Source organism: Pleuronectes platessa, chromosome 13 (assembly GCF_947347685.1).
Source record: "Pleuronectes platessa chromosome 13, fPlePla1.1, whole genome shotgun sequence".
Classification (NCBI taxonomy): Eukaryota; Metazoa; Chordata; class Actinopteri; order Pleuronectiformes; family Pleuronectidae; genus Pleuronectes; species Pleuronectes platessa.
The window spans coordinates 22,989,568-23,017,507 of NC_070638.1; the positions used below are offsets into that span (position 1 = coordinate 22,989,568).

The following is a 27,940-nucleotide window of genomic DNA, read 5'->3' on the forward strand; positions in this document are numbered from 1 at the left end:
CACCCGCTCCGCTCTGAAACGAGAGCAGCTCAAATAATACAAGGACTGTATGAAGGGAAATGCATTTGATTGCAAATTCTACTCAGTCAAGAGCACTTGACATTATGAATGCAGCTTTCTAATGCTTGCCCCAGTCCCATTTTTTACTATAATCCGTCGCACACAGACAGAGAGTGAGGAAGAGCGGAGGAACAGATAAGGGGAGGATATTTTTCACTTCTTTAGAGACAGACACAGATCAGAAAGCGGGGGGGAGGGAAGCTATGAATAGGAATAGTAGGACGTGTCTGCTTTCATCTTCTTAGGGGATTGTCTGCACAGGTATTTAACATCTTAAATATATTAGTTATTAAAGTTATTAATCTTTCAACATTTCTCGTATGATTAAATTAAATTCTTTGGCAACTAGGCTGCCACTACTGACATAGGATTTTAGAACTAGAAAAATGGAAATACAAGCATATTGTAGAAAGTAGGCAAAGGCAGAGTGTGGCAATCCAGTGAGTTCATGTGATCCAATTAACATTACAGCAGAGAAAGGAATTCAGCCTACTAACCACTACAGTTGCCAAGATACACCTGATGTTAATGTGTTCAAATCAAGAAAGAGACAAATCCCTGATTAATGTCACTCTCAAGAAGCAAGCAACGTTTTTGTTTAATCATACAAGGATTTCTGTGACATGGACAACTGTGCTGCAGCAAGAGTCCATTAGAAGATGGTGAACTGTGACCATGAAGGGATGAACATGGTCACCAACAGTACACAGATACACTGTTACATTCCAACCATGTTAAATTATATTAGGGCCCAATGTTTGTCACGAAATCATCCTGGACACCATCACACCTCCATCAGCAGCCTGCACTCTTGACAAGGGGCAGGTTGGCTCGATGGATTCATGCTGTTGACTCCAGATTGTGACTCTACCATGTGCAGCCTCAGCAGAAATATTTCCCTCATCATTTTGAGAAAACCCCCCGGAGACTGTTGAGAGTGAAAATCCCAGGAGATCAGCAGTTTGTACGTTAAAAAGACTTCTGACGTGACTTTTCTGTCCAAGACATCTTAGGTATTCTAGTGTCTATTTTATTTCACCGCTGTATCAGCTCTTTTACCTCTCAGTCCGCTCCATGTTTCATGTTGTGTCACACCACAATTGCCCTCAGGGACAGTTGTAAAGTATTGACCATTATGCCTATTTGTACCTTGATTGGTTTCAGTTCTTTCACCCTGTGCCAACTATTAACAATCCTGTCTTTAGCAGCAAGTCCTTCAAATGAAACAACATATGTAATTTGTCCACTGCCACAGCTGTTCAATGATGCTCTTGTCAGCAGGACAGCATCATTTGTCTGTGCCTCCCTGAACTGTTACACATGAGAGAATACACAACAGTTAACATCAGGCCTCCTGTAAAAGAACTGCTGAAATAACCAGAGTTGTTGGCAGTGATTCAGGAATCACGCTGATAGAGTCTGACATTAATCAAAACAGTTTAGTTCAGGAGCCCCCATCCTACAAAGCTAAGATCTGCCTCCTAATCAGTAATAAATTTCAACCTCCCACTGGAGGCAGATCACTTAAATCTCAATATAACTTTTGTTTGAGAGGCAGGGGAAAGACTGCGCTGGTCAGTTACATAGGAGTGAACAGTCAGATACTCCAGTTTGTGTCTCTACATGTTGAACCTGGGCCCACTGAACCACATGCTCTCCATATGGAGAGGACTGCAGTGCTGAACTGTGAAGAAAGGAGATTCAGGTTCTCCACATGATTACACAAATTCACACTGGTCCATACAGTATAGACCTGATTAGATAACAGTCACATGCTAGTAACTCACGTATACATGTCCAGTCGTAACATCAACGTTTGAGCGACCTGCAGTCAATTGATGGCAGTTTGTACATGTATTGATCTAAATAAATGCAGTGCGTCATTAAGAGAAGTATAGTTATTCATAAAAGGCTCATGTACACACCAAGTCCACTTTAAATCATACAAAGTGATTTTAAATCTGCATGAAAAAAAGTTTTTTACTAAAAGCTGAAACTTCATATAGATGAAACTTCAGCTTTCCTGTAGCATTGGAAGTAAAAAAAAACATTGCAACGAACGACTTACCCAAGCTCCATCTGTACAAAGTACAGTGTTGTCTAAAACTAGATTCATTATTATTATTATATAATGTTATATACATTATTATTATGACAATACTGGATGTAGTTCTGTATGTGGAGATAGTTGTGTATGTTTCTATCAGAGTGATAAGAAAAAAAAAAGAAACACAATAATATCAGACTGGTTGGTCAGGTCCTACGGCAACATAATGACCCGAAACCGAGGCTCCACATGATGAAGAGCACCACAGTCTACAGACTTAAGGGATAATGAATGGTTTTTGTTCTCAGTTTGTCCTTTTTCTCTAATGTGTTCTATGTTTTTTTTTTTTTTTTGTGAAGATCTCCATCGCCCAAAGTCTGTGGTAAAGAGAGCTCCAGGCTGGAAACTGTTGACCAATCACAATAAAGTGGGCTAGCTGGCCAATCAGACCAGACTGGCCTTGACCGCTGTATCTGGCCTTAAAAAGACAGGACCCAATATCAAACTATTTTAGACAGGTGTTAAAAAGAAGAGCATCAGCACTGGACAGTACGAGGAAGGTGATGTGTTTCCTGAACATGAGAATACGTTGAGATGTGAACGCCCAAAAATGTGCAGGAGATAACCTTGCGAACAAATACCATTATAGAAATAACGTCACAAGTGTGTCAACTGCTGGATGAGTCAAACATTTTGATTGAATTTAGAATCTAAGATTCTACTATGGCTTCACAGATCTTTTTTTGACACACGTCATCTTGTATGTGTTTCAGTGTTTTGTGCGCTGCAGGAACTGCACACAGGAAAAAATGTGTCCATGTGCCACAGGCTAACATTTGCCACATCAACCAGAACACAGATTTATTTGACCCTAACCCTCCACCAACAGCAGTATCTGACCCTTTAAATTCTAGAAGGTAAATGTATTTTCATGGCTGGTCTTTTGCCTTGTGGTGCTCAGCCAAACCTAAAAAAGATTAGTAAACATGCAATCAAGCAGCAGAGTAAGAGATAATTGTGTTTGGGCTGATCACTACAAGTATCCAACTCTTTAACATAAACATCCCCTGCAGCAGCTGATGTAATACACTGAACCTTGGTTATTTTTACCAAGGTAAATTAATACTTTTTGAGCAGTGGAAAATAAAAAATTACAGATTTCTTGTACAAACGAAGTGCTGCAGGCAGGTTGCTCATGTCACCACTACCTGGTTTGGTCAGTATCCATAAATATCATCAATGCTCTCTATTAAAGTACGCTGTTTATAATCTGTGGCTTTGATTATTTATTTTCATAAATACAAGAACATTAATAATAAAAATAAATTGTATCGTCTATAAACTCCATCACGTTGACCTGGAATCAGCCTTTGAAATCAGCAAAATAGAAATTGAATGACATGATATATTAGATTAAAATGTATATTTCTATAAATGTGTGTGTGTCCAAGGCCAGATAGATCAGAGCTCCCATTTTGTCCTAATATATGAGGAAATCTATAAATAATACATCATTTAGAGACACTGAGTGACATGTTCCTTCATAACCATCAAGACACACATTAGTTCATTTTGACTCAGTCCCACAGACACCATTCTGCTGCCCCAAATAGTCACCGGAGCACCGAATTTGGATTAATCCTCTGCTGAAAATAGTTCACAACATGTTTTCTATTTCCTCCCTATTGAGTAATTATTGTCAGGAACTGCCGTGTCCATTCTTAAGGTGAGGAAATTACAAGTCAATTTCAAAAACAAGACGATAGTTTCCGATCTTTGTGAGCCAGAAATTTAGATCTCCAGTATGAACTAATCGCACAGACGAGAAATGTATTTAAGAAAGTCTACAATAGATCATCCATCAGGAAATTATGGAGCCAAAAACCAGTATTACACAAGTAATTATTGATTTCATATTACTATTACACATATGATCATGTTGTATAAACTGTCTAGTGCCTCTTAAATTATTTGGATGTATTTCCGTCATAATAGGGAAACTCCATGGTTCACGCTCCAACATAGCAGGTTTCAGTGATATATTCTCTTTCTCAGACACTGATGTGTTTTGTCTGTGACCTCTACTCTGTTTCTGAACCATCGTGCAGTCAGAGTGGTGTCTGCCTGTGGTAGTGTGTGGGAGATGCAGACTCTTTGGCATGGCTAATACAATTGTATTTAATACTACAACTATGAATGAAAATTCAGGCTGGGAATTTGACTCCACCAGACCTCAAATTTTTTAGGGTAACCATATTGTTGATGATGCCAGACTAGAAACTCACTGCCCTTTGCCATGTTTTCAATGAGGTCGTTATTGTCAAGTGTACCTCACTATTACCATTGACAACTCCGTGGTAGCCCCAGGGTGTGACACTCGACAGTCAACTCTCCCTTACTGCCAACTTTACTGCAACTACTCGCTCGTCTTGATACATGCTACACCACATCAGGAGAATACGTCCCCTTCTCACGCCTAGACTACTGCTACTCCCTCCTGGCAGGTCTACCTGCTAGCGCCATCAGACCTTCGCAGGTTCCCTCAGAATGCAGCGGCTCGACTGGTCTTTAACCAACCTAAGTTCACTCACACTACTCCTCTCCTCCTCTCCCTTCACTGGGTACCAGTGGCTGCCTGTATCCACTTCAAGACACTAGTACTTGAGTACTGTGCTGATAACGGATCGGGTCCGGTCAACATCCAGGTCATGGACAAACATTACACCCCAGCCCCACCGCTCTGCATCTGCCAATCGGCTTGCTGCTTCCTCACAGCGACTAACCACTCAACAAAATCACGACTGCTTGCGAGCTCCCCCTTTAACATCAGGACAGCAGAGAGTCAACACATCTTCTGCAGTAGATTAAATACACATCTGATCCGACTACACCTTGGTTAAGAAGATGATGTCTAATAAACCACAGTACAAAAAAGAGCAAATTGTATTTACTTGATTCTTGCTGTTCTGGGTTTGTACACATTTATGTAAGTCGCTTTGGATAAAAAAGTAAAAGTGCCATCGGAATCTACTTCTCTGTTGCCACAACAAAGACAGTGAAGATATATTATAAGTGCTTTTAATTAGAAATTGTACCTGATATTGTCTGGGCGATAATCTGAGGGGGTGAACTGTCATTGTGAAGTGAAATTACTCTGTGGAAAGAGGTAGTCTGTTAATTTGTTGAATTTAAGTTCTTCACTACGAAGTTTGACAAATTATTCACACAGTGGTAATGAGAAATCATTATTTTCTCTGAAATAGTTTAACATGCAGTCATAATTGTTTATCCAATCTTTTTCCATTTATCAACACTTCTATCCGTTCAAATAATTTTGTGAATTTTAATTAATTTGTTACCTTATTAATTCATCAATGTATTCAAGGGCGGAACAAATTTACATTTGCAGGAAGGTCGCATTTATTTTGAAAACATACTTGTAACTTAATGCTTAGAAATAATGCGACCTGTGAAATGATTGGAGGCCGGTTTGACTGAAGTCCATTGCGGCTGTACAGTGTGTTTTCTTTTCTTATTTCTCTCCCTCCTTACCTTTTCCTCTGACCCGACCTTCTTATAATACTATCACAGGCGGGAACACGGCTGCTTTAGCGATTTCAGATAGCGGAGATGAGATATCACTGGGCTGCTATGTGTTTTGTAGAGACAAGTCACGTCCAGCATCATTACATTGGTTGCAAGATAAGTGGATTTGAAAGTCCAGCAGCTCATTCCTGCTTGCTATATTATTGCTGGTCAAGTTACCAGTTCAAGGCCCAAAGGATTTTTAGGCCACTGGGAAATGTCCCGGTGCTCCCTATGTGTTGTCTGCCACTGGTCCCTACTATTTTGTAAAACTGACATAAAACAAAATCAAAAAATCTAGAAAATTAGGTAGGCTAACATTGTTGTTGTTATAATTATTTAATAATGTGTCCAGTAAAGACCAGAATAAAAAGAAAGCATGAGTGAAACACGGGGCGACAAAAGAAAGAGAGTCAGTTCAGATTGCTACCCATTTAGCCCTTTTGTCATTCAGAATGTTTTGCTTTCATGTTGAGACTCTCCACTTGAGGATGTCCAAGGTTAGCCATCCTTTTCTCTCCTGATAATTCACGTGCTCACACAAGCATGAAGGCGCAGAGCAAGCACCTTCTTTCCAAGGCCACTGGAGAGCTGCACAGAAAGGAAATTACTCCATAGCATCAGCATAATGCTGATAAGAGCAAGAAAGAATGGATGTTTGTTGATTCCCATGACAACAATTTTCCTGGTTTGTTTTTGTTTTGTTCATACAAACATTGATGATACGCACCTGCTAGTAGCTGCTATCTTTTGACATCACCTTATTAAATAAGCGGAGCAAAAATGCGAATTGACAAAGAAACACGATGAACGCCAAGATAATGTAAACAGAGAGGAGGAAGTGGGGGGAGAAGGGGACTGTACGAATAATATTAGAAGGCATGGAAGCATGCTATTGTTTCTTTTCTTATTTTTTTATTCTCCTACTTTTTTGAAGATGCATGATAAAGTATAAGATTATAATAAATAAAATAATAAAGTGGCAGGTCATGACTTATAACTAATCTACAGGAAGTCAGATGAAATATAGGAATAGACTATAATCATTTAATTTTCATCGCACAGTGTACAAAATTTAGCAGCAAACCTTAATGGTGGATCATGATCCTGCTGACTGCTGACCATAGACTATGATTGCAGCAGGACTGCTTGACAGAGTATTTCTCCTCAGATACTGTACCTTCAAGTATCTGACCTTCAGTTATCCTTTCAAATGTTAACCCTCATCAATGCAGCTAAAACCTTTATCCTGATGATGTTTTCCTACACTTGACATCTATTGCACTTCTGTCCGTCCTGGGTGAGGGATCCCTCACATGTGGCTATCTCTGAGGTTTCTACGTATTTTTACCCTGTTAAAAGGGTTTTTAGTAGTTTTTCCTTAGTCTTGTTGAGGGTTAAGGACAGAGGATGTCACACCATGTTAAAGCCCTATGAGACAAATTGTGATTTGTGAATATGGGCTATACAAATGAAATTGTATTGATTGATTGATGAAGGTGCATAGTATAAATAGGAAAAATTTAAAAATAGAAAAATAAATAAACAAGTAAACAGCTAAAAAAGATGCAATTAAAAGACTGTATATAAGAGTTAGAAATTGAATCTGTACAAATCGGTATTGGTACACTTAGTGCAATAGTTCTGAACCCTCTCTTTTTTGTACCCTCTCTGGGCTTTAGTATGGGACAAGGTAGATATGAGCGACAGCTGCTGGGGTCTGATGAGAAACTTGGCTAACAGTGCTCACAGTTTGGGACCAGTGACTTTGGTTTTTTTGTATACTTGGTGTGATGGCACCTTTTCAAACTTATGAAAAGGTTTTTTGTTTTCTCAACACGTTTGCACACGCAGGTGTCCTGTATATATTGCTAAGGATATCGCTTTGCTGTTCATGCAGCTTTGAAAATTCAAAACTCTCTCCATCACCCAGCTTTTATGTTTCCAACAATGAGCTGTGTAGGCCTATTATTGTAGCCTACTTTACTATAAACTTCATCAAAAGTCCATATATACCACTTATCCTCTTGAAGGTTGTGGGGGGATTTCAATAAGGTATACAAGCACATACCAAATGATGTCAGCATGGCAAGATGACAGCACTTACCTCCGCTCTTTCCATCAAATGCACATAACGTCTAACCGCCGTTTCGGATGGCCAGTATCCCAGACTATCCCACATCACCGGAAAGCACAGGATGTTCTTTTTACAACAGAATACTTAACAGAGTAAAATGAGATGAGATGTGAAAAAAAGAACAGAGAAACCAAGTCAATGGGTTGAGTCTCTGGAGGATAAATCTATAATACAAAATGAGTGTATTCCTCTTTTACTGATATATCCTCCAGAGACTCAATGGGTTGAGTCTCTGGAGGATAAATCTATAATACAAAATGAGTGTATTCCTCTTTTACTGATATCCGTAGGAACAATGTGTTGCTGTTCAATTGAGCACCTCTAAAAACTGTGGCAGACAAAATGACCAATAAATTGAATCACCTTTCAAAACAGTTTCAACACAAGATAAATATTACAAACGTGATGTGTGTAGGATTTAGAGCAGGGCTGTTGTATTAGACATGCCTAATAAACTAGTAGCACAAAACACAGGGTTTGTGGTGTGCTTGATTCACTCATTCAGCATCAGTGGTACTAATGTTAATATGTAGCTTATAAACAATGGAAATATTTACATACAAAAAGAAACAAGAAGTTCAACCACCCTTCCAACCAAATGAGTTTCTTCAGGCCACTCTTCCACTCTTCTTCATTCCCTGTCTCTTCGATTTCATTCCTTCTCCTCTCACAGCTTCCCGGCCTCATTTTAGTTTATACTTTTTTTCTCCATGTCTTCCTCCCTCCTCTCTCTTCCTTCCTCTCTTGCCTCGCCTCTCCTCCAAATGATGTCAACTAAATTCCAACAAACATGTTGTGCTTGGCTCCCACCTGCCTGCACCGCTAAGTTCATCCGTCAGCTGACTGAGATGCCGTTGCAACATGTTTAACAAGCCTTTAGCATTCAGCTGGCAGCCCCAGAGTGTGTGGCCAAAGCCTCAAATTTATTTCCTATCTCTCTTTGTATAGCATATAAAGGGGAAATCATGCTGATCGAGAAGGGTAGGTGGGAGTCCTGAGGGTTTTTTTAATGTTTCAATGGGCAGCAAAATAAAGTTTAATATAAAAATCCACCCGTCCTCTCACAAAATGTTTCTACTAGGGAGATGAGTATGCCATCTTTTATAATTAGCTCACCACAGATTCCCTCTGTTTATAGGAATTACATCCTAATGCCCAGATGGTTGCTGTATTCCACAAAAGATGACTCAAAATGATTGTTTTCCTACGTTTTAACCAGCAGGAAGCTGTTATTCCCTAAAGACGTTAAAAAAGTATTAAAATATTATTTTCATTCTGTGGATTACAAAAAAAGGAAATATGAGTACAATTTAATTACAATCTTGTGTCGGTTTCAGCTGGTTCAAGTTTGTAAACTTAGCTCCTGGACCGGTCTGTGGGACAGATGGATGATTTGGATGGATGTGCCACTGCATGTCATTGACTTTGTTCTCTCTCTCTCTCTCTCTCTCTCTCTCTCTCTCTCTCTCTCTCTCTCTCTCTCTCTCTCTCTCTCTCTCTGTCTCTGTCTCTCTCTCTCTCTCTCTCTCTCTCTCATTCTGTAGGTTTCTCTGCAGGATCCAGACACTACCACTCATCTGGCATTAGTATTAGCCGATGATTTATTATCAGTATTATTATTATTTATAATACTAGTAATAACAGTATTACATTCAGGTGTCCCTATTCATATTATCATCATCACCACAACCACTCGGACAGTGCTTAATTACAGTTACACAACTGTTCTCTACCCCCCCTCCCCCCTCTCTCTTCCGCTTTCACACCAACTCTCCTCTCTCCATCTTTTCTTCTCTTTCAACCCAATCAATCAATCAATCAAATTTTATTTTTATAGCCCATATTCACAATTTACAATTCGTCTCATAGGGCTTTAACATGGTGTGACATCCTCTGTCCTTAACCCTCAACAAGAGTAAGGAAAAACTACTAAAAACCCTTTTAACAGGGTAAAAATACGTAGAAACCTCAGAGAGAGCCACATGTGAGGGATCCCTCTCCCAGGACGGACAGAAGTGCAATAGATGTCAGGTGTAGGAAAACATCATCAAGATTAAAGTTTTTAGCAGCATTGACGAAGGTGAACATTTGGAAGGACAACCCCAACATGACATGCCAAGCAGTCCCGCTGCAATCACAGTCCATGGTCAGCAACCAGCAGGACCACGATCCACCATCCAGACCAGACGCCACTCCAGTCCTCAGTCACCTTCCACTGCCGCCCACCAGGACCCAACCATTAGCCTTCTGAGGGAAGTTTCCACTAGGGCTGCTCGATTAATCGAAATTTAATCGTGATTACGATTATGGGGTCAAACGATCTTCAAACTACTATAATCGAGTTGAAACGATTATTTGGCATTGTTTTCGAAAGAGACGCGCATGCACAATTCAGTCCTTCCCCCAAAGCATTCAGCGGCCCAGCTGACTGGCACTCACTCTCAAGCAGCAGTAAAGTTAAGAGGGCGAGTTGTGTGTGTGGTGATCGGCGGTGAAAAAAACAGCGCAAGGGGAAACAAGGGAGGGCAGCAGCAAACCATGTAGCGGCAGCCCACCACTTTTCTCAAGCGCGCTCCCGCCTGGCTGTTCAGACCGGTCAGACCGGACCCGCATTTCTGGGCGCCGGTCAGTCGGTCAGAGAGTGTTAGGGTTGCCATCATAAAGGGTTTGAATAACCGGGCACCGATGTCCTGGTTTAACGGAGGAATAAGACACGCAGCCGTCCTCGGTGTTTACCGGAACCGGAAGTGATTACAAAAATAAAGCATATACTTCAGAATAAGGGCACATATTAATAATCGTTTGAATAATCATGATTTTGATATTGTCCAAAATAATCGTGATTATGATTTTTTCCATAATCGAGCAGCCCTAGTTTCCACTGGTTTTTCCTCTTTACAGTCTCTTTACAAAGTATTTGCTCAATTTTTGGGCCTAATTTTTTACTAAGATTGTTGACTGAGCTGAATCACCTTTGATTAAATGCAAACATAGGCATTTATTCATCAACACAAAATACAGTACAGTCTGATTGGAATTAAGGTAATTTGCTCTTCAGGTATTTGATTGTAACTTTGGGCTAAGAGAAAGACTGAATAGTCACATTAGTTCCTTTGGTGAGCTCAGAACTGAAATCAGATTTTATTGACAGCATGATTGCATATGAAGTCGATAGACACCTTCAGAGTGGCTTAATGGATCTCCTTTATACAGGTACAGAAAGGGAAGTGGAGAGAGCACAGATAAATGAAAGTGAGTTCTGAGATCAGTCGGAGGCTGAGATGAACACAAACACAAAGCTCCCACACACAGTTGGTACAGATACATCAAGCTAAATTGCAGCTGCTATTTGCTCCATTTGTAGGTGACCATCTGGGTTGAATAAATACAGTAGAACAGTGAGCAAATTTGTCAAAGATGTGAGGTGAGTGACCATGTTTAAGTGAATACACCAGGGAGAGATTTCATAAAATCGAGCTCTTGTGTGTTTAACGTTCAGTGGTCTCTTGAATATAATTTGTTCACTCTCACTTCACTGAGAATACACACTGCCTCGACATTTAATGAGCATTTAAATAAGGCCGGATGAATCCAGAATTCACAAACATAAAAAGTGCCCTATTCAAAATTTCGGAGATGCTTAAAGTTTGGATATATATTACATTTTATCTGGGAGAATGGAGGCTGTTCACTTGTACAATTGTATTACGATATAGGCCGTCTGAGCAAGCAGCATAGGTTTCATTGTTGGGTGGGAGGGGTTTGGGGGTAAATCATAAGATATAGGAAATCACTGTTGATTTCTGAACCAAGAGTTGTCAACCCAAACTATACTTTCACAAAACCTAACCAACTTGTTTTCGTATCTAACCTTACCAAAACAGAACCATTTCATAAGTTGAACTGCACAGTCATGATTTTATCTTGTGGACAAAGGTCTGGTACAACGGCTACCATGGGTGGTACTTTTCAGAAGGCGCACAATAGGTCACATTAAAGGGCAGAGGCAAATCATTTAAATGGTTTAGGTTGGAGGACTTGTTGGCACAGTGCCACACAAAAGCAATTACCTAGAGAGTTGCTGTTGGGAGTACAAAATAACTCAATCCAGCTGTTTGGTGATTCAGCGTTTCTTTGACTTCATAAACAGAGACTGGATACAGGGAGAACAATCTTATACTGATGAAGGTCTGATAACTGCGTCATTTGTTATTTTAAATCAGTGAAATCAATACTGCCGGATAAGAAGTAGAGTTTTACAACTAAGACAAGGAGGAACAACAGCTTCATTACTGTTGGAGAGCAGTGAATCCATGTATTTCAACAACAGTCAATTACCTCTAATTTTCACTCTCATAGAGTGAAATGGTCATACTGTAGAAAGTGGCTTTCATTAAGGCGAGCCACGCTACAACATCAACAGGCTGAGTTGGATAAAGTAGTCCCATAAGAAGAGATCAATACAGAGTGAATGAGCACATTCATTGATATTGACAACTGAGCAGGACTTTGGCAATTACACCTTGTTGTGTAAACCTTCAATGTGCACTGGCCATTAAAGAGACAAGACAAGAAGAATCCTCTGGGGCCTAGAGGCTGATTGTAGTGGCCTAATGCCAAAAGATTAAAGATGGAACCATATGTTTGATGCACCTGAATCGTTGTGTGGGGCAAGGTGTTGATTGGGGAGGTGGGTTGAACAATTGCCATTTAAGATGACCCTTGCTGCAGACGGATTGGTACAGGGCATGTGGGGTGAATGTTCATTGGCCAAGTGAGACAGTGTAGCAAAGAGGATGTGATGGAGTAGATGGATAATAACCCCCCCCCCCCACCACCACCACCACTGCAGTGAACCAAGCCTTTCCCTCCTCCCAGCCACCTGATTCCTTGCTGCCCACCTTCTCACCTGTTTCTTGTTCCACATTTAAATCTTAATTTCACAGCTACACTCAGCCAGATGGTTTAATGTGCCACCACAGCCATAGCTTACCAGCCTCATTTACCTGTTCCTGTTCGCCTGTTTTCTGTTTTGACCTCCTGCTCGTTCCCAGATTTTGTCTTTTGTCTGTTCCCTGTTTGTTTTATTTGGCTCTACTTTGCTGCTACAACTGACAGCTCCCCTATTTTGCCTCCTGTGTATCCTTTGCCTGCTTTTTTCTGCCAAGCTTGAATATAAGTGAACTATTTAAAATGTTTTATTCATGTCCTGATTCAATGGCTTGAGTTCCTGTAGTTCTGAGCAGTAAAACCCCCAAAATAATAAAAACGTTGTCAACATGGGGAAGGTGATTTAGTTCCAGAAGGAAATAATAGGACATCTGTCATTGCTCTAAACATATTGCAATAAAAGAGGAGAAAACAAAAAATACCTGTAAATGAAACATAGGGGAAAAATGCCCACTGTAAGCCAGGTGAATGGGGTTTCAATGGGTTTTAACATACAGTAAGAATAAGTCCATGGATGGCCAGAGGAATGGTTTTATTTAACTTGGCGATACAGGAAAATTGCCACTGTTGGCCAGAAGAATAGACACTTAACCTGCAATAGGGCTGAGGCTATTCGATGCCAGGTGAATGTTGGGTTTGCTTGGTATGAAAGCTAAGGGCCATTAGAGGTTAAGGGAATGGGTTTTAAACTCTGATAATTTCCAATAAAGCCAAAGGGATGGGGTTAAGTCTGCAGGGGAGGTGTTTGGGCCAATAAAGTGAAGTTACAGTGGAAACAAATTGGGTTGGATGAATCAACCCCCACCAGCAGTATCCAGCACTCACCGGATGGGTGTCATGACTACAGAGACGGACAGGCATCACAGTCAGGCCAATGGCAAACATACACTGCAACCCAACTATCCTGAATGTGGGATGAGTACTTCTGAGTGGAGAGATCACTTTTAAGGGGCACTTGCCTGAGTTAATAATTAAATATGCACACAGACACAGGTTGATTTCCAGGTGTTAAGGTAGAGGGGCAGCTGCTTTCAGAGCCTTTGTAATTTCAATTTGGAATGTGGACAGAGATTACAGTCAGTGCAAGTGATAGTGTTGGAGCACGCCCTATTGAGCGGAGAGCATCTTGTGAAGCATGGAAAGGTTAATAGGCCATCCGCTGTGTGAAACAAGGGGTAAGAGTTTAGCTATGCCTCACAAATTTACAGAGCTTGAAAACAGACAAGAGAAACTGGGATCACGGCATCCAGCACTGAACTGAATTCCAGCTGCCACCAATGTGAATATATGGGAGCTTTAATTTTCACCCAGCTTTGCAATATCATATGAAAGCAAAACACAGACGAGATGAGAATGGGATGAGCAGCATGCTGACTGAGACTAAGTGTGAGGCAAACATCCTCCAGGCAAAATCATATGAATTTAGGATAGCAGGAGGAAGATTTTTTTCTCATATGATATTTTGCAGACTCTAGGAGATTAACTATAGGAGTGTGGTGTAGAACAGGATTATTTCTGAAAATGGGAACTTTTGGAGCTAGGATGGCATATCTGCTATAACATTCATGTGACCTGGAATATTCTAAGCAGTGCTAAGTTGTGGGTAATAGATAACCATGTATGTCTTATACGGTCAGAATAAAAAAGATGGTAGGAGGTGTGACCTTAGTTTACGATCCCACAACAGGGAAGTTTGAACTGAGACATAGAATGCTGCCACATAGCATAGATCTCATGAAAGGAACAGAAAGTGAAGTAAAGAACTGAGATGGCAAACCATCTGCAAACCAGATATTACGCCCGAAAACACATGGCTCACACTGTATCCCAATGAATTGGAAAGTCACAGGAATAGACAATATCCAGACAGAACAGGGATACACCAGGATCATAAATCTTTGCATCTAGTCAGACAGTGTTGGGCATTGAAGTGGCAAACTTGAGCAGACAGGAGATGAAGAAGAGCCCTTGGGAAATTACAAAGTTTAAATGACCGAGCAAGGACAAAAGCTGCCTTTTGTGATGTTTACACTCAAGAGATGTGCATGATGTGCTAAACTTCTCTAAAGGGAGAACAGCTCTCATCTCGAAGCTGACAAGACTTATTCCTAGAGACTCCATGCTAGTTGAGGGATCGGCAGCTTTCTTCATTTGTCAGGGGAATGACCATATGTCTACATGTAGATTTACCTTTGCAGCATGTGAGGTGCAGCCGGGGTTATCAGCTCTTAAAAAATATCAATCTCTTAATTGATGATAAAATAGACTGTTTTTATGCAGTATTTTCACAACCACTCAAAGTGCTTTATATCCCAGATCACATTCATGCATCGCTTATATGTAGCGCAAAGTCTATCACTCACACATACCATTCTCAGGGTGCTGTTACAGTCATCAGGGGCAATTTGGGGTTTAGTGTCTTGCCCAAGGATACTTCAAAATGGAAACTATAGGGGCCAGGAATCACTTCAGGTAAATGGATGACCTGCTCTATCTAGCTACAACCATCCTCAAATTTGATCAGTCAAATATTTTTGAATTGTTACAGAAAAATCAAGCCTAGTTAATCAAATTTAGAATACATTTATAATAATTCTAAAATTATGTGTATTTATGTAATGGGGTTAATTCTTAATAAAAGCTTTAGCTAAAACAGGATAATTTTTAGCAGTGTTACTTTCCCAGCTATGTTTATATGTCATTGTATATATAAAATCACAGCTCTAATTTACCTGACAGAACGGCGATGCCTATAGGACGCGGGGAGTCAGCGAAGTTTATTTAGGGACACCCTAGTAGCTCTCCCCCCCTGTTGCTGATAAGTGTTGTGTCTCCAGTCGTAAAAAGTAACAGCCATTCCTATCTATGTTAGAAGAGACCCAAAAGCAGTGGTCGCTCGCTTTCAACTGGTTGATCCCGACAGATTTCACTGTCAATCCTCGCTCTGGACTTGTTGTGCCTCAGATCCGCTGTGCGTCAGTTTGTCTGTTGTTCACATTGGCAGCGTGTGCTACTAGCGGCGGAGCTCCTGGTTTAATCTACTGCATTTCCCCTGAATACAGGTTGGATTAAACTAAACACCAGGACACTTTGGTATGAAGACGTGCATCTGTCCCGTTAGAACAAATTAATGGATTCAGAAATTTAAACACAGTGTGCTTTGACTTTGAAACTGGTTCTGGCAGCATAATTGCCTTTCGTATGTTAATGCTCGTACATTGAGCCTTTAACAGGTATTTAAAAAAAAAGAAGATATGACCCTCCGAAGTGTTTGTTTTTTTGGAAGATATCAGGGTGGTAGATTTGGCTTATGTTTAGTATTAAAAAAGTGATCTTGGGCTTCGAAAGGTTTGTGACCACTGCCCTAAAGGCAGCCTTACCTCTTCATTTAAATGTGGGCCAGCCTTGACGCTACAAGATTGCAAAGTGGTATTACAGACACTATAGACTAGTTAGGATACTTACTTGAGTAGAAGTTAGCATGCTATTGAACTCGCCATGTCCCGACAACTTTAGCAAAAGCAAGGAAATTATAGAAAATGGCAGCAAAACAAGAGTAAACATTGGTGTTGCTCCCACCAAAGGAAACAGATGGTGATGCTGAAGCAGCAAACAAACCTACTTAGTACCTCTAACTGTAATGTGCACATTGAAAGACTGTAGAGATGTGCAGTCATTTCTTAGCTGCCTATGTTCAGCAACTATCTGAAGTCAGTTGTCTAGACATTAAAGTTCTGTGTTGACGTTTCATTAATCCAGCCACCTGCCTTAATCTACTGCCAGTCTGAACACCCTGCAACATGTTAAACAGTCTCTTAGCATTCAGCAGGAACACACACACACACACACACAAACACACACACACTCACTCTGAGAAATACATACAAGAAGAGCAAAAATAAGGTTTATAAAAAGATGAAAGGCAGATAGAAATGAAACAGCGACTAATATCTGCAGTGTGGAGGCATATAGGGCAGACTGTATTCAAACAGGAAAAAAGATAACTCACAATAAATTGAAAAGCCAGTGGCAAACATCCCTCTTCACAAATGTGCCTGTGCATGCGAGGCGGGTTATCAGGCTTCCTGAATGCCTCTGTGTGTGTGCTCTTGCGGCTGACCTTGCCTAGTGGGAGTCCCTGTAGAGCACCTAGATGAGGGCATTAACTGTGTCAGACTTTTCACTGAACTGCTATCCTCTCACTAAATCACACATTTTCTTTCTAGGTGGCTCGACTTCTTCAAAAACAGAGAAAATCACATAATCCCTCCAGGTGGGATGCCATCCTCTGCTGGCAAGGCGACAGGACAGCAAACGAGAATAATGGGAGGATGGCGAAGGAAGAGCATAAGGAGATTGAAGAAATGGCATTTTAGAAAACAAGGTAGAGAAGGGAACATATGCTTGTTGAGGGGATGGCAGCAGTTGCTGTGCCCATTCAGACCGCAGTTTTTATTAGCCAACCTCCCACCAGGAGAGAAATTGCAGTTTAACACAGTTAATGATGCCGATGAACCTTGGATTCCTGAGTGCATTGTATTGTCTCTGGCTGTATTTTTTCTTATTTCTGTGGATGACTCATGAAAGATAGATGAGACATTTCCAGCAGAGCTGTAGCGAGGAATTCAGAAAACGCTTCAGGTATCTAAAACATCAACAAACCAGAATACAAAGCTTCAGTCTTTATAGTCCTCATTAACTGATTTGCTCTCAAAGAGGCTTGATAGATTCAGGTATAACAACAGCATTGGCACGGTCACTGGTGCTGACAGTGACCAATTTGCTACCTCTGTCACATCATTACTGATGACAAATGTTTGTTACTGTGATATTAATATTACTACAATTAGACTACAGTTGAAAAATATATAATTGAAAGTAAACATCCTGACATAAATATATGTTTTTTTGTGATCATCCATATGCATGGTTGATTCCTCACATATGAAGGAGGGAGCCATTTTGTGACCTGCTCAATTCAGTGGAGATGCTGTCATCGCCTATATTTGAAGATGGACATTACGACAGTCACTGAAAGCGAAGCCAAATAAATAACATACTCCATGTTAGCGGATGGAATTTGGGCCAAACTGAAATGTCATAGAACAAATACATTATTTCCCCCCCACTAGATGGTTATTGTTTATTTAGGATTTCTTATCACATTGATATGTGTTTGTTGGGTTCATAAATACATTGTCATATATTTATATTATGGTAAAAAAATATGTATTTAGACATGAAGAAATAAATATAAGGAACTGATATCCTCCTCTGGAGTTGGGTTCACGTTTGGATCACAGCAGATATGTAAGCCTAAAACCTGGTGTAAATGACTTTGTTTTAAGTCAAATTTGAATGGTGGGGCTTACGGACACTTGGATGTCACCACAGGAGCAGTATGGATGCAATTCATCTTTTTAATGTTGTTTATTTTCCGTTTGAAGAAGTGGTCACCAGTAACTTTGATTGTATTAGATTTAGCTGCAACAGTGTTTCCTCTGGTTGTATGACCTCATATCCTTAGGAGCTGAGTGGTTTGTGATAAGTGCTTACTCCTTTGGACTTGTAGATTCAGCCTAGATGTTCTGACAGTGCATCAACATAATGCAGTCCCAGTGGGGCCCTCATTGAGTCTGTCCTTGGCTTGGGAAGGACTGTGAAGGTTTGCAGGAACAGTGTGCGCATAAAAGTGCTGATACCAACACAAGAACAGAGCACAGCCTACAGTGCACAGAGCAAAGGCTGCTGCTAAAAAACCTGCATTCTGTTCTGGGTCTGTGAGACACCCAGATCAGGAACTAATTGACAAAATGAACAATAGAAGGTGGGCGCCCTGTCATGTAGCTACAAATCAACATACACACACACACGCGGTTTGTGTGGGACGATCAATATGAAAACTGAATGAAAAAATAGTGTTCTGAAAATGCTGACAGCAGAGACGTGGATTAGTCTGCAGAGCTGCTTTGAGAAGTTTCTCTATATATTTTATACTTTTTCTTCCACCATAAAAAATGCTTAAACTTTAGCAGTCAAGAAAAGTGCAGTGAATCCAGCCTGACTTCTGCCATCTACCATCAATGAGAGAGCAACAAACTTTTCAGAGCCACCCTTATATCGACAGCGGGTAAGTATTTCATACTCCAAAGGCTTGGGGCTGAGTTTCACTTAATGACACATTCAGGGAAATTGATATGATTGTAAATCTTTCCTTTATGCCTCCCTGCAACTATAGCTGCTAAAATATTTCCCCTTCAGTTTGTACAATCAGGATTGCTATGTATTCTATCCTCTAATAAAATGCAAGAAATACATTTACACAAGAGACCATTCAATTTTTTCTTAATTGAATTGTGTGTATATATATGTTTTGCAATATATATATATATATATATATCAAAATCCCAGCATAGCACAGCATCTCAAAGCACTGTACATAGTTAGGTGGAGACCTTTATATACCAGAGAGCAACCCAACTGTTCCCACAATGAGCAAGCACTGGGTCATTATTATGAAAAATAAATGGACAGAAAGAAGTTATTAGAAACTAAGTTGCACTTCTTCGGATACTGTTTTAGAGAAAGGAGCACATGCCATTGTTAGACTACCCAAGTGAATGGGAATATATGGCAACCACATCAAGGAAAGCCTTTGTTCTGGGTGCAGAGTGTGTTATTTGAGAAGGAAGGTGTCACAATATCTATCATATTCTGTCCCACCGTAGGCAGTAAACAGACATGCAGTATTTTCTATTGTACTCAATAGGGACGACAATAAGTGATACTTTACATAAGTAAATGAAATGGTGCCACACTAAAATAGCTTGATCCACATTCAGTCTCTCATTGTGAAGCTGTCACACATGAGCGAACACACACACCACACACACACACACACACACACACACAACATGGAGATATGGTGCCTGCAACATTTTCTGGCTCCAGTTAATTCCAGTCACATTGAATGGAATCTGCTTTGAAAAGCACACTGAGGACACTTCAATATTCTCTTTACACCGTCTCTACAAGGCCTGTTCTCTTGTGTCTTTTATGGACATAGTATCATGCCTGGGAAAGCTTTTGTTTGGGAAAGACAGAGCTAGACAGAAAACTTATTTCATGTGTGCTCTGCATGTTAACAGCAACAGTCATTTGATTTACGATGCAAATAGTTCCCTGAAGCTTTATTGCAAATAATTTTGACTAAGTCATATTTTAAAGCTATGACTAGAACGAGTAGAAAAACTGTTTCATTTTAAATTAAAAGATGCACAAGCTTTCTTTCACTTGACACATACCATTGTACGAGAATTAAAAACAGTTTAGACTTTCGAGGCTGTGTTTGAATATATGTGAGGTGAGTGGAAGTTCGTCTGTGAACAAATATAGGCTGGTTGCTGACTTAAAACGATTGAGGAGGTGACGTGGCCTGTAACCTCTTATAAGAGCATAAGAATATTCAGTATTGTGATTATTTCCATAGCAGTAATTAAATCAGCACAACAACATTTTTGTCACAGTCAAGAATATATTCCTATTCAAACTGAAATTAGCTTTTATATCTTCATTAGCCTACCAATAAAGGAATGGCTAAAAAGCTGTTCATGTAAAAAAGGTGTTTTTTATTCATCGTAGCTTATAATCGATCAGGGAAAAAGACATAGGGGAGTCTGCATGGATTCAATTAGAGCTGTGGAAATGAACAAATATATTGCCGGTAAAACTGGTAAATGGCTGTAACATTTTGAGTTTGCATTAACTAAGAAACAAGGGAAGTCACAGAGTGAAATATAGTCCTGCACCCTCTCTGATTCATAATAATGAATTTTGAATGAATGAATTTTTGTCCCAATTTCTATTGGTTTTAGGCATACATCTGCCACTGACATGTCCAGGCTCGAGGATCCCAACTTGAGCCACTCTTGTCATGGGTATGTTGTTATTAAGTTTAATATAATAATTGTTTTCTAACATGGGGATGTGATTGAATAAACCTTGGTGATCAATGCAACCAATGTTTAGCAACAACCATTCAACCATTTAAACCATTAATCACTTAAGGAAGGAAGTTACATTTAAACCTATCAAGCACAGATGATGAGCGGTATGTAGGAACTTGGATACCATCTTGAGAGTAAGGGGACCAAAGGGTGTTTCAGCAAAGAGCCGTAGGGAAACATATATGTAAGTGCTGAGGACGGGTGGAGAAATGCCAACATTTGGATTAGCATCTATTTCTTTAGATTTCCATTCTTGGGTCACTTCCATACTGACTTTTTCTTCTAACACATGTGCAAACATCTGTGAATAAGAGTGATTCTAAAACTGGATGCATTACATGTTTACTGCTGAATCCCTGAATAACAACATCACATATGCAAGTCAAAGTAGCAGCTGTGCAAGTCTCATTAAAGGAACACAGAATTCCAGTATTTTTTAACATACAGAAATCTGACATTGACAGTAAAGCGATGAGATAAAATAAGGTGTGAGAGGGACACTGAAAGAGATCCAATAAAAAGGTGCCACATGGGACCGAAGCCATTGACATTGTGGTTCGTGCAGCACCATGACCATGATGCCACTGAACCTTTGATCGACAAAATTCATAGAGGCAATACACGCTCAGATGTAATCAAACCGAAACTTGCAACACTGGGAAAATCCCAGATATTACATGGGACATGGGGGCTATTAATCAGCTCAATGGATCTCTGCACTGTGATGTTTGATGATTGAGGCCCAGTTTATTCTCACAGATGGTTGCTTTCATCTCTTGTTTTGAAAAACTGACAATGTATTACAATTCCTTTTGTTTTTTATAATGCATTTGGGTACCATTTTAAAATTGAGTCACATTAAGTCGTCAAATCCGTCATGTTCTTTCCTGAGGAATAATTGTTGCGAGTAAACAAAAATTCAGCAGGGATTCCTGAACATGTGTGAGCTATACAAAGAAAGTAACCTGCTTTGCACCTGCTCTTTTACAATGCAAAAAAAGGAAAAAACCTGGAGCAGGTGGGAGCTGTCTACTGCTGGGCCACCTGTGCTACTCGCCAACAGATTTGGCTCCAGTGCTAAAAGCAGTTCACTGGAACTTTTCCCCAAAGATTGAATAGACTCAGACAACAAACTCAAAATCACAGTTCTTTCCTGGCTTTCGGCAACAGTAGGTAGTTAATAGCACTACTTGTGCTAAGTGCTCCCTAGTTACTGTGGCTTTCTGTTTGAACCTTCTCTAGGCAGCAGATAAGATCTCTTTCAGGTAAACAGAGAGGCAGGTCTACCTGTCTTGGGGTCAACAGAAAAGTAGGGTTGTCCCTCCAGGATGCTATAAACTATTTTGGCGCTGTTCCCGTAGGTAGGGTCGTCTGCGTCCAAGGCTTTCACCTGAAAGACGGATGTTCCTGCACATAGAAGGGACAAATATAAACGATTAGATGTTTATTGGTACTGACCACAACAATATAAGGTTTTGATCATGACAAATCACTGGCATACATGCATAATTTAGGTGTAGGGTGACTTCTTTTTACCAAATATTACAGACTTTAGTATATTTCAACCAAGGTCTCAATCTCATATGTGTGGTCACCGTGATCTGCAGATCATATTAAAGTGTTTCAAATGGCTTTTATCTGTTCAAGATCATAAAGGTTTAAACGAACACTTGTGTTTGGCACATCCCGAAATGTGTGACCATGCAGACTGTCCACGATATGATAGTACCAACTACTCATGCAAGGCTAAAGGACCTCCATTTCTCCCAATGTTTTTTACTTGTTCCACACCCTTTGTCTATTCTTGCCAAGCCACAGCACATGTTTAGCCAAATACAACAAAGAACACACGCCACTGATTGTTGTTTGGAAGCAAACGCTGGTCTACAACTCTGCTTGCTTCCATGCTTTAATATGATTAAGGCTAAACGATTCCATCAATGGAGACCAACCCAAGGTTAACTTAGGTAACCTTGCAGCAATGTTCCGATGTACTCCCGGACCCTGTGACATCCTCATTGGGTGTCGTTATTGGTACAACAGAACACCACACCCATCACTTCAACTTTCATAGCTTTTATACCAAGCATACATTTTACATGAACCATTTTTGACTGCTTGTCGAAACTTAGGTAAGCACAGTAGCAGCCCTTTAAATGAGCCAGTGTAGTTAACAGCATAAAGCCCCAAAGCTGCACTGCCAATTTAACATGAGTATATCCTGGAATAGTAACATGGACGGAGAGAAGATTTATTTTCATTATTTTCTTCTAACGGCATTTAAAAAAAAAGGCAACGGCTGGTTATGTAGTTGACCATTAGAAGGAGAATACAAATGAGGAGCTATTTCAAATTGTTAATGTCGCTGGTGGTGTTTTTATGTCCTCCACAGCCGACTGCTGCAGCGAGAGAGAGGCAACACTTGATGACAGACATTTCACAGATTAGAGTGATTCTAATTGCAAATACAACAAATGGCTGAGATATGTGCTTAAGACTGTTACACCACCCAAAACCATCTGGAAGAAAAGACAGATGGCCAATCTGAACCCACAGGTCAGCTCTCTGTAAGATTGTTAGTTTACCTCTGATGAATAGATGTTGGCTGGCAGCCCTGTGAAATTTGTTATTTTATATATTAATATTAAGGACCCCCCCCCCCAAAAAAAAAAAGAATGAGAGCTTTGGTGTAGTTAATGTTCACAGAGGTTGACCTATATCAGATCTCACCATTTTTTGAATTTTGTGATATTTTAATTTAGATTTTTGAGGGGAGCAGGTGGTGGTGACTTCAGCCATAGTTGTGTAAAGAAAAGAGGTTGTGCTCCCTGTGCAACACTATTTTTCAGAGCACAGCGCTCACCGTAAGGAAGTGATAAAAGGGTCAAGCCTTAGAGGTTAACATGCGACTTCAATTGAAGCAAACATATAGAAGTGAAGTAGAATAATTAACACTGGCATTGGTTTCGACTCTGAAGACAGTGAATGAACGAAATTCAATAGCTTAAACATAGAGCACCATATAACTGCAGAAACGCGCTGTTAACTTGTGGTTGCACAGAGTTTATCTGTGGTTAATCTCTCATCTTTGACAGGTGCTGACAGAGGTGTTCAAAGAGCTCACATACCATCAACAGCAGAGTTTAATTTAGGCCTGTTCAGGGCGTATAGGAAACCATTGTAATGCAGCCCCTTCATGCCATTGTATATCAAAATGCTTCAGTTTTATATCTTTACTACGAGGCCTTTGCCCTCAGCTAATGATCAACCCTGCCATAGTGCTGTTTAAATCGCAATCCTGTTTTATGCAAATTATTTTATTTTATTTTATCTTTTGTCCCCACGGACACATTTAAAGAGTCCTTGGGTTTCTTGAAAGGCACTATATAAGTATAAATATAATTTTTCAATGTGAAAAAGAAAAAAACACACAAAATGCCTCCATCCTGCTTGTCTGGTGTCGTCCATGTGTCTGGATGCCTCAACATTCAAATTTGAGTTAAAAATTTACAGAGTGTTTTTAACCTAATTGTCCTCTGATATCCTCCTCACCCGGAGGCAGGCGAGGGGCGTGTGTTAGCAGTGATAGGTCCGCTTGCATTGCTACTTCTGGTTGGAGACTTTTAGGCTAAAACATGATGTAAATCACGCTGTTTTGAGTTGAATTTGAATGTCAGGGCTTGCAGACCCTTGGATGACACCACACGAGCAGAATTGAGGCATGTTATGTTTTTTTTCTTATGTTTTATTACGTCTGAAGAAGAGGTCTCCTTGGCTAAAACACTGTTTACCTTGGAAACTCCTTAAGTGTTTTCTTGACTCCAGCACTTAATCCACCTCTCCATCGACATAGTAGTGAGTGGATAATAATGACATGTTTCAGTGATATATATATAGAAATATGACTCTATTTTCATCTAGAAAAGTTCAGAGATTTTTCTATGAAAACCCTAATTTATAATAGAACCAAGCATTCTGTGAAAAATATACATATTTGACATATTTAATGTGTGTCAAGGTTTGATTCAAGATTACATTTTGAGGTTAACAAACTGCGCAGTCTGATTAGATATAAAAGTGTTTTATTCTATTTTTTGATAGAATTAAAGTAACATGTCTGACACATTCTTTGCTTTTTGTTAACTGTTGTAAAGCTGTGACTCTAAGTGAGAGAGAGAGAGAGAAAGAGTATGTATGGGTGTGACACGGAGAGCTGGAGCAGTGCCCAGTGGACTAAACCACTGTGAGGCAAGGAGAGGGTTTAAGAATGCTTTATTTTGCATTCATAATAAGTTAACATGCTTTAATTAAATATTGTATCACTATTTAACATTATCATTGCTTATGTTTGCAGTGATATTGAGGGGGACAACTCTCTGGATGGGGGGTCCGGACACCTGGATACCCCTGTCCCCCACTGCAAATCCGCCCCTGTGTGTACTTCACTTATATCTCTATGGTCTCTACTTAACATAAGATGATAGATTTTATCAAATTGGCTGTGATTTTAAGAGCAGCTCTTGTCCTTGTAACCGTTTTCTAGCTCAGAAAACAAACCTCCCAGACACATTAGATCACAAGCAGGCCTGAACACTAAACATAATGTTGCTGTCACTACTGATGCACAAGCATCTGATTAAAATCTGAAATGTAAACGAAGCCACAATCCATTTTCTTTAACAGTTTGAAAATATCTTGTTTCTATGTAAATGTGACATACTGAACTTCCCCCTGAATGCGAAGAACAAGCTGCAGCAAAATGCAGTGTGTGCTGTCAGCAGTGCTCTTGTAAAGAGCCACAGCCCATTAGCCTGACCATGTAGCAGCAGACAGGTGAAGCCAAAGCTTTTATCCATCTCGTTCATCATTGGAAACCTGCTGTGCATAAAATGTTAGATTCATTTAAAACAAGGGTTCTTGAGGGGTTTTAAAATCTTCACTACCCAATATGTTTTTATCACCCACAATTGTCCTATTACCTCCACCAAGAAGGTTATGCTTTGGTTGGTTTGGTTATTTGGTTTTTCGCAGGACAACACAAAAAGTACAAAACATATTTTCATGAAACTTGGTGGTAGAATGGGACATGCGCAGATCCAGACTCGCGGCTGTGGCCACATCGTGGATTATGATGGTGGATCGCGAATCAGGGATTCGCTTTGGCATCCGATAATGGGTGGTGGACCACGATCAAGGTGGCAGCTGATGGTGGATCATGATGGCGGCAGTGGACAATGACTGTGGACTATAGTGGCATCGGATCTTGATGGTGGATCATGATCGTGGTGGCTGCTGACCATGGACTATGATTATAACAAAACTGCTTGATATATAATATTTCTCCTCAGATACTCGACCATTACTGAAAATAATCCAACAATTCATTGACCTTCAGTTATGCTTCAAAATGTGTATTCTAATAAATGCTGTTAATACCCTTATTTTGCTGATGTTCTCCTTTACACATGGCATCTATTGCACTTCTGTTCGTCCTGGGGGCGGGATCCCTCACATGTGGCTCTCTCTGAGGTTTCTACCTTCTTTTTACCCTGTGAAAGGGTTTTTAAATAGTTTTTCCTTCCTCTGGTTGAGAGTTAAGGACAGAAGATGTCACACCATGTTCAATCACCACTTTGATGAACATGGTAAGATATTTATCATTTCACTGCAGTTGGGAATTCATTGTTGTTTGAAGGGATGGCCGACGGGGATGCTGTTACATTCCTGTTAGAGTCCCCCTTTACTTCCATAAGTGTTTTGGTCTATTTGGTGTTATCTTCAATGCACAATGTTATATAATTATTTGTGAAACATCAATAAGGTGGAGGATGTCGTGGTTGGAGCTGTGTGTTATCATGGGCAGTTAACAGACATTTTATGTTTTGAATGAGCTAAAAAACGATTGCATATTCTTGTTCTCATGGCCAATATTTTACCCTTTTTTTTCTTCAAAGGCTGAATTTGGTGCTTCATGCTTTCTTTCAATCAATTTACATTCATGTCTGAACCAATCATTGTATACATACATCAATCAACTTTTTCTTGTGGTGGGAGAGAACTTACTCTGAAGTAGGAGCTAAAACAATGTTGTTTGAACTACGATCAGCCCCCGTGGTTGCAACTGTTAAAAAGTTCCTCTGGTCCAAAAACACAAATTGATTCATTCTGTCTCACTGAAACTTGGTAGTGTCGTGATGAATGTGTCTTCTAAATTCAAGCTTATTAATCAAGCTATTAATAAACTTAACATCAATCATCTCTTTCTAAAGCTTCTCTTTGTTCTTAATCTGCTATTAACCACGTTTGTTGTTCTGTTCATTCTCAAGGTCCTGGACAACTCCACACACAAGGTTTAGTCCATAGCATAGATACAAGTCAAAAACCAGGGAGACCAGTATAAACAGGTAAACACATTCAGAGGGGGGAAGGCAGTAATCCAGTTTTTCACACATGCAACATTGTACAGAATCATGCACATTATGCACACAGACAAAAACAGAACCACCCATGTGTTTGTGACTTCTAGGCTGAATTGTTGCAATTAATTATCATCAGGCCTCCCTAGCAAGTCCCCAAAGACTCTACAGTGGATATAAAAGCTGCAACACAAGTACTGACATAAAATGTCTGTCATATGAGCTTCCCTGTACTGACACCGCTTTGAAATCCAAAATAGAATTTTAAATCATTCTCCTCACCTCCAAGGCCCTTAATGGTCTGGCACTAAAGAGCTAAGGAGAGACCTGAAGCATCCCTTCGTAATGCCGCAGTGGGCCTAGGCTGCTTGGGGTCTTCTCATGATGCCCTAAGCGCCTCTCTCCTTCTCTCCCTCTCCATCTGTACACATTCACATCCCATTAATGCATGTTACTAACTCTGCATCTTTTTACTCTTGTAGTTTTGTGCTTTCTCATCTCCTTTCACTTTCTGCAGGTATTTCTGCCTTCAGAAATTGAGTGGAGGTTACCTCTGTGACTACAGGCCAGCTGTTTACAACAGACTACAACAAGTATTGTTATTAGTCTTAATATTAGACCTACAATTATTATGATTATTATGATTATCCATCTCAAAATGGATATTGGATGGTTTTGTTATATCTATGAATGCCCGTATGATTTGGGGCTAAATAAAATAAATTGACTTGGCTTGCCA

At 40.0% G+C, this 27,940-nt stretch overlaps 1 protein-coding gene across 1 annotated transcript in view; it reads right to left on the reverse strand.

The window, feature by feature from the left end:
• LOC128454895 (cadherin-18) overlaps positions 1–27,940 on the reverse strand; it is a 153,209-nt gene that overhangs the window by 61,682 nt on the left and 63,587 nt on the right. Inside the window, exon 4 of the mRNA XM_053438488.1 lies at positions 22,073–22,192. Coding sequence (XP_053294463.1) covers positions 22,073–22,192 — 120 coding nt within the window. The remainder of the gene's footprint in view (positions 1–22,072; positions 22,193–27,940) is intronic.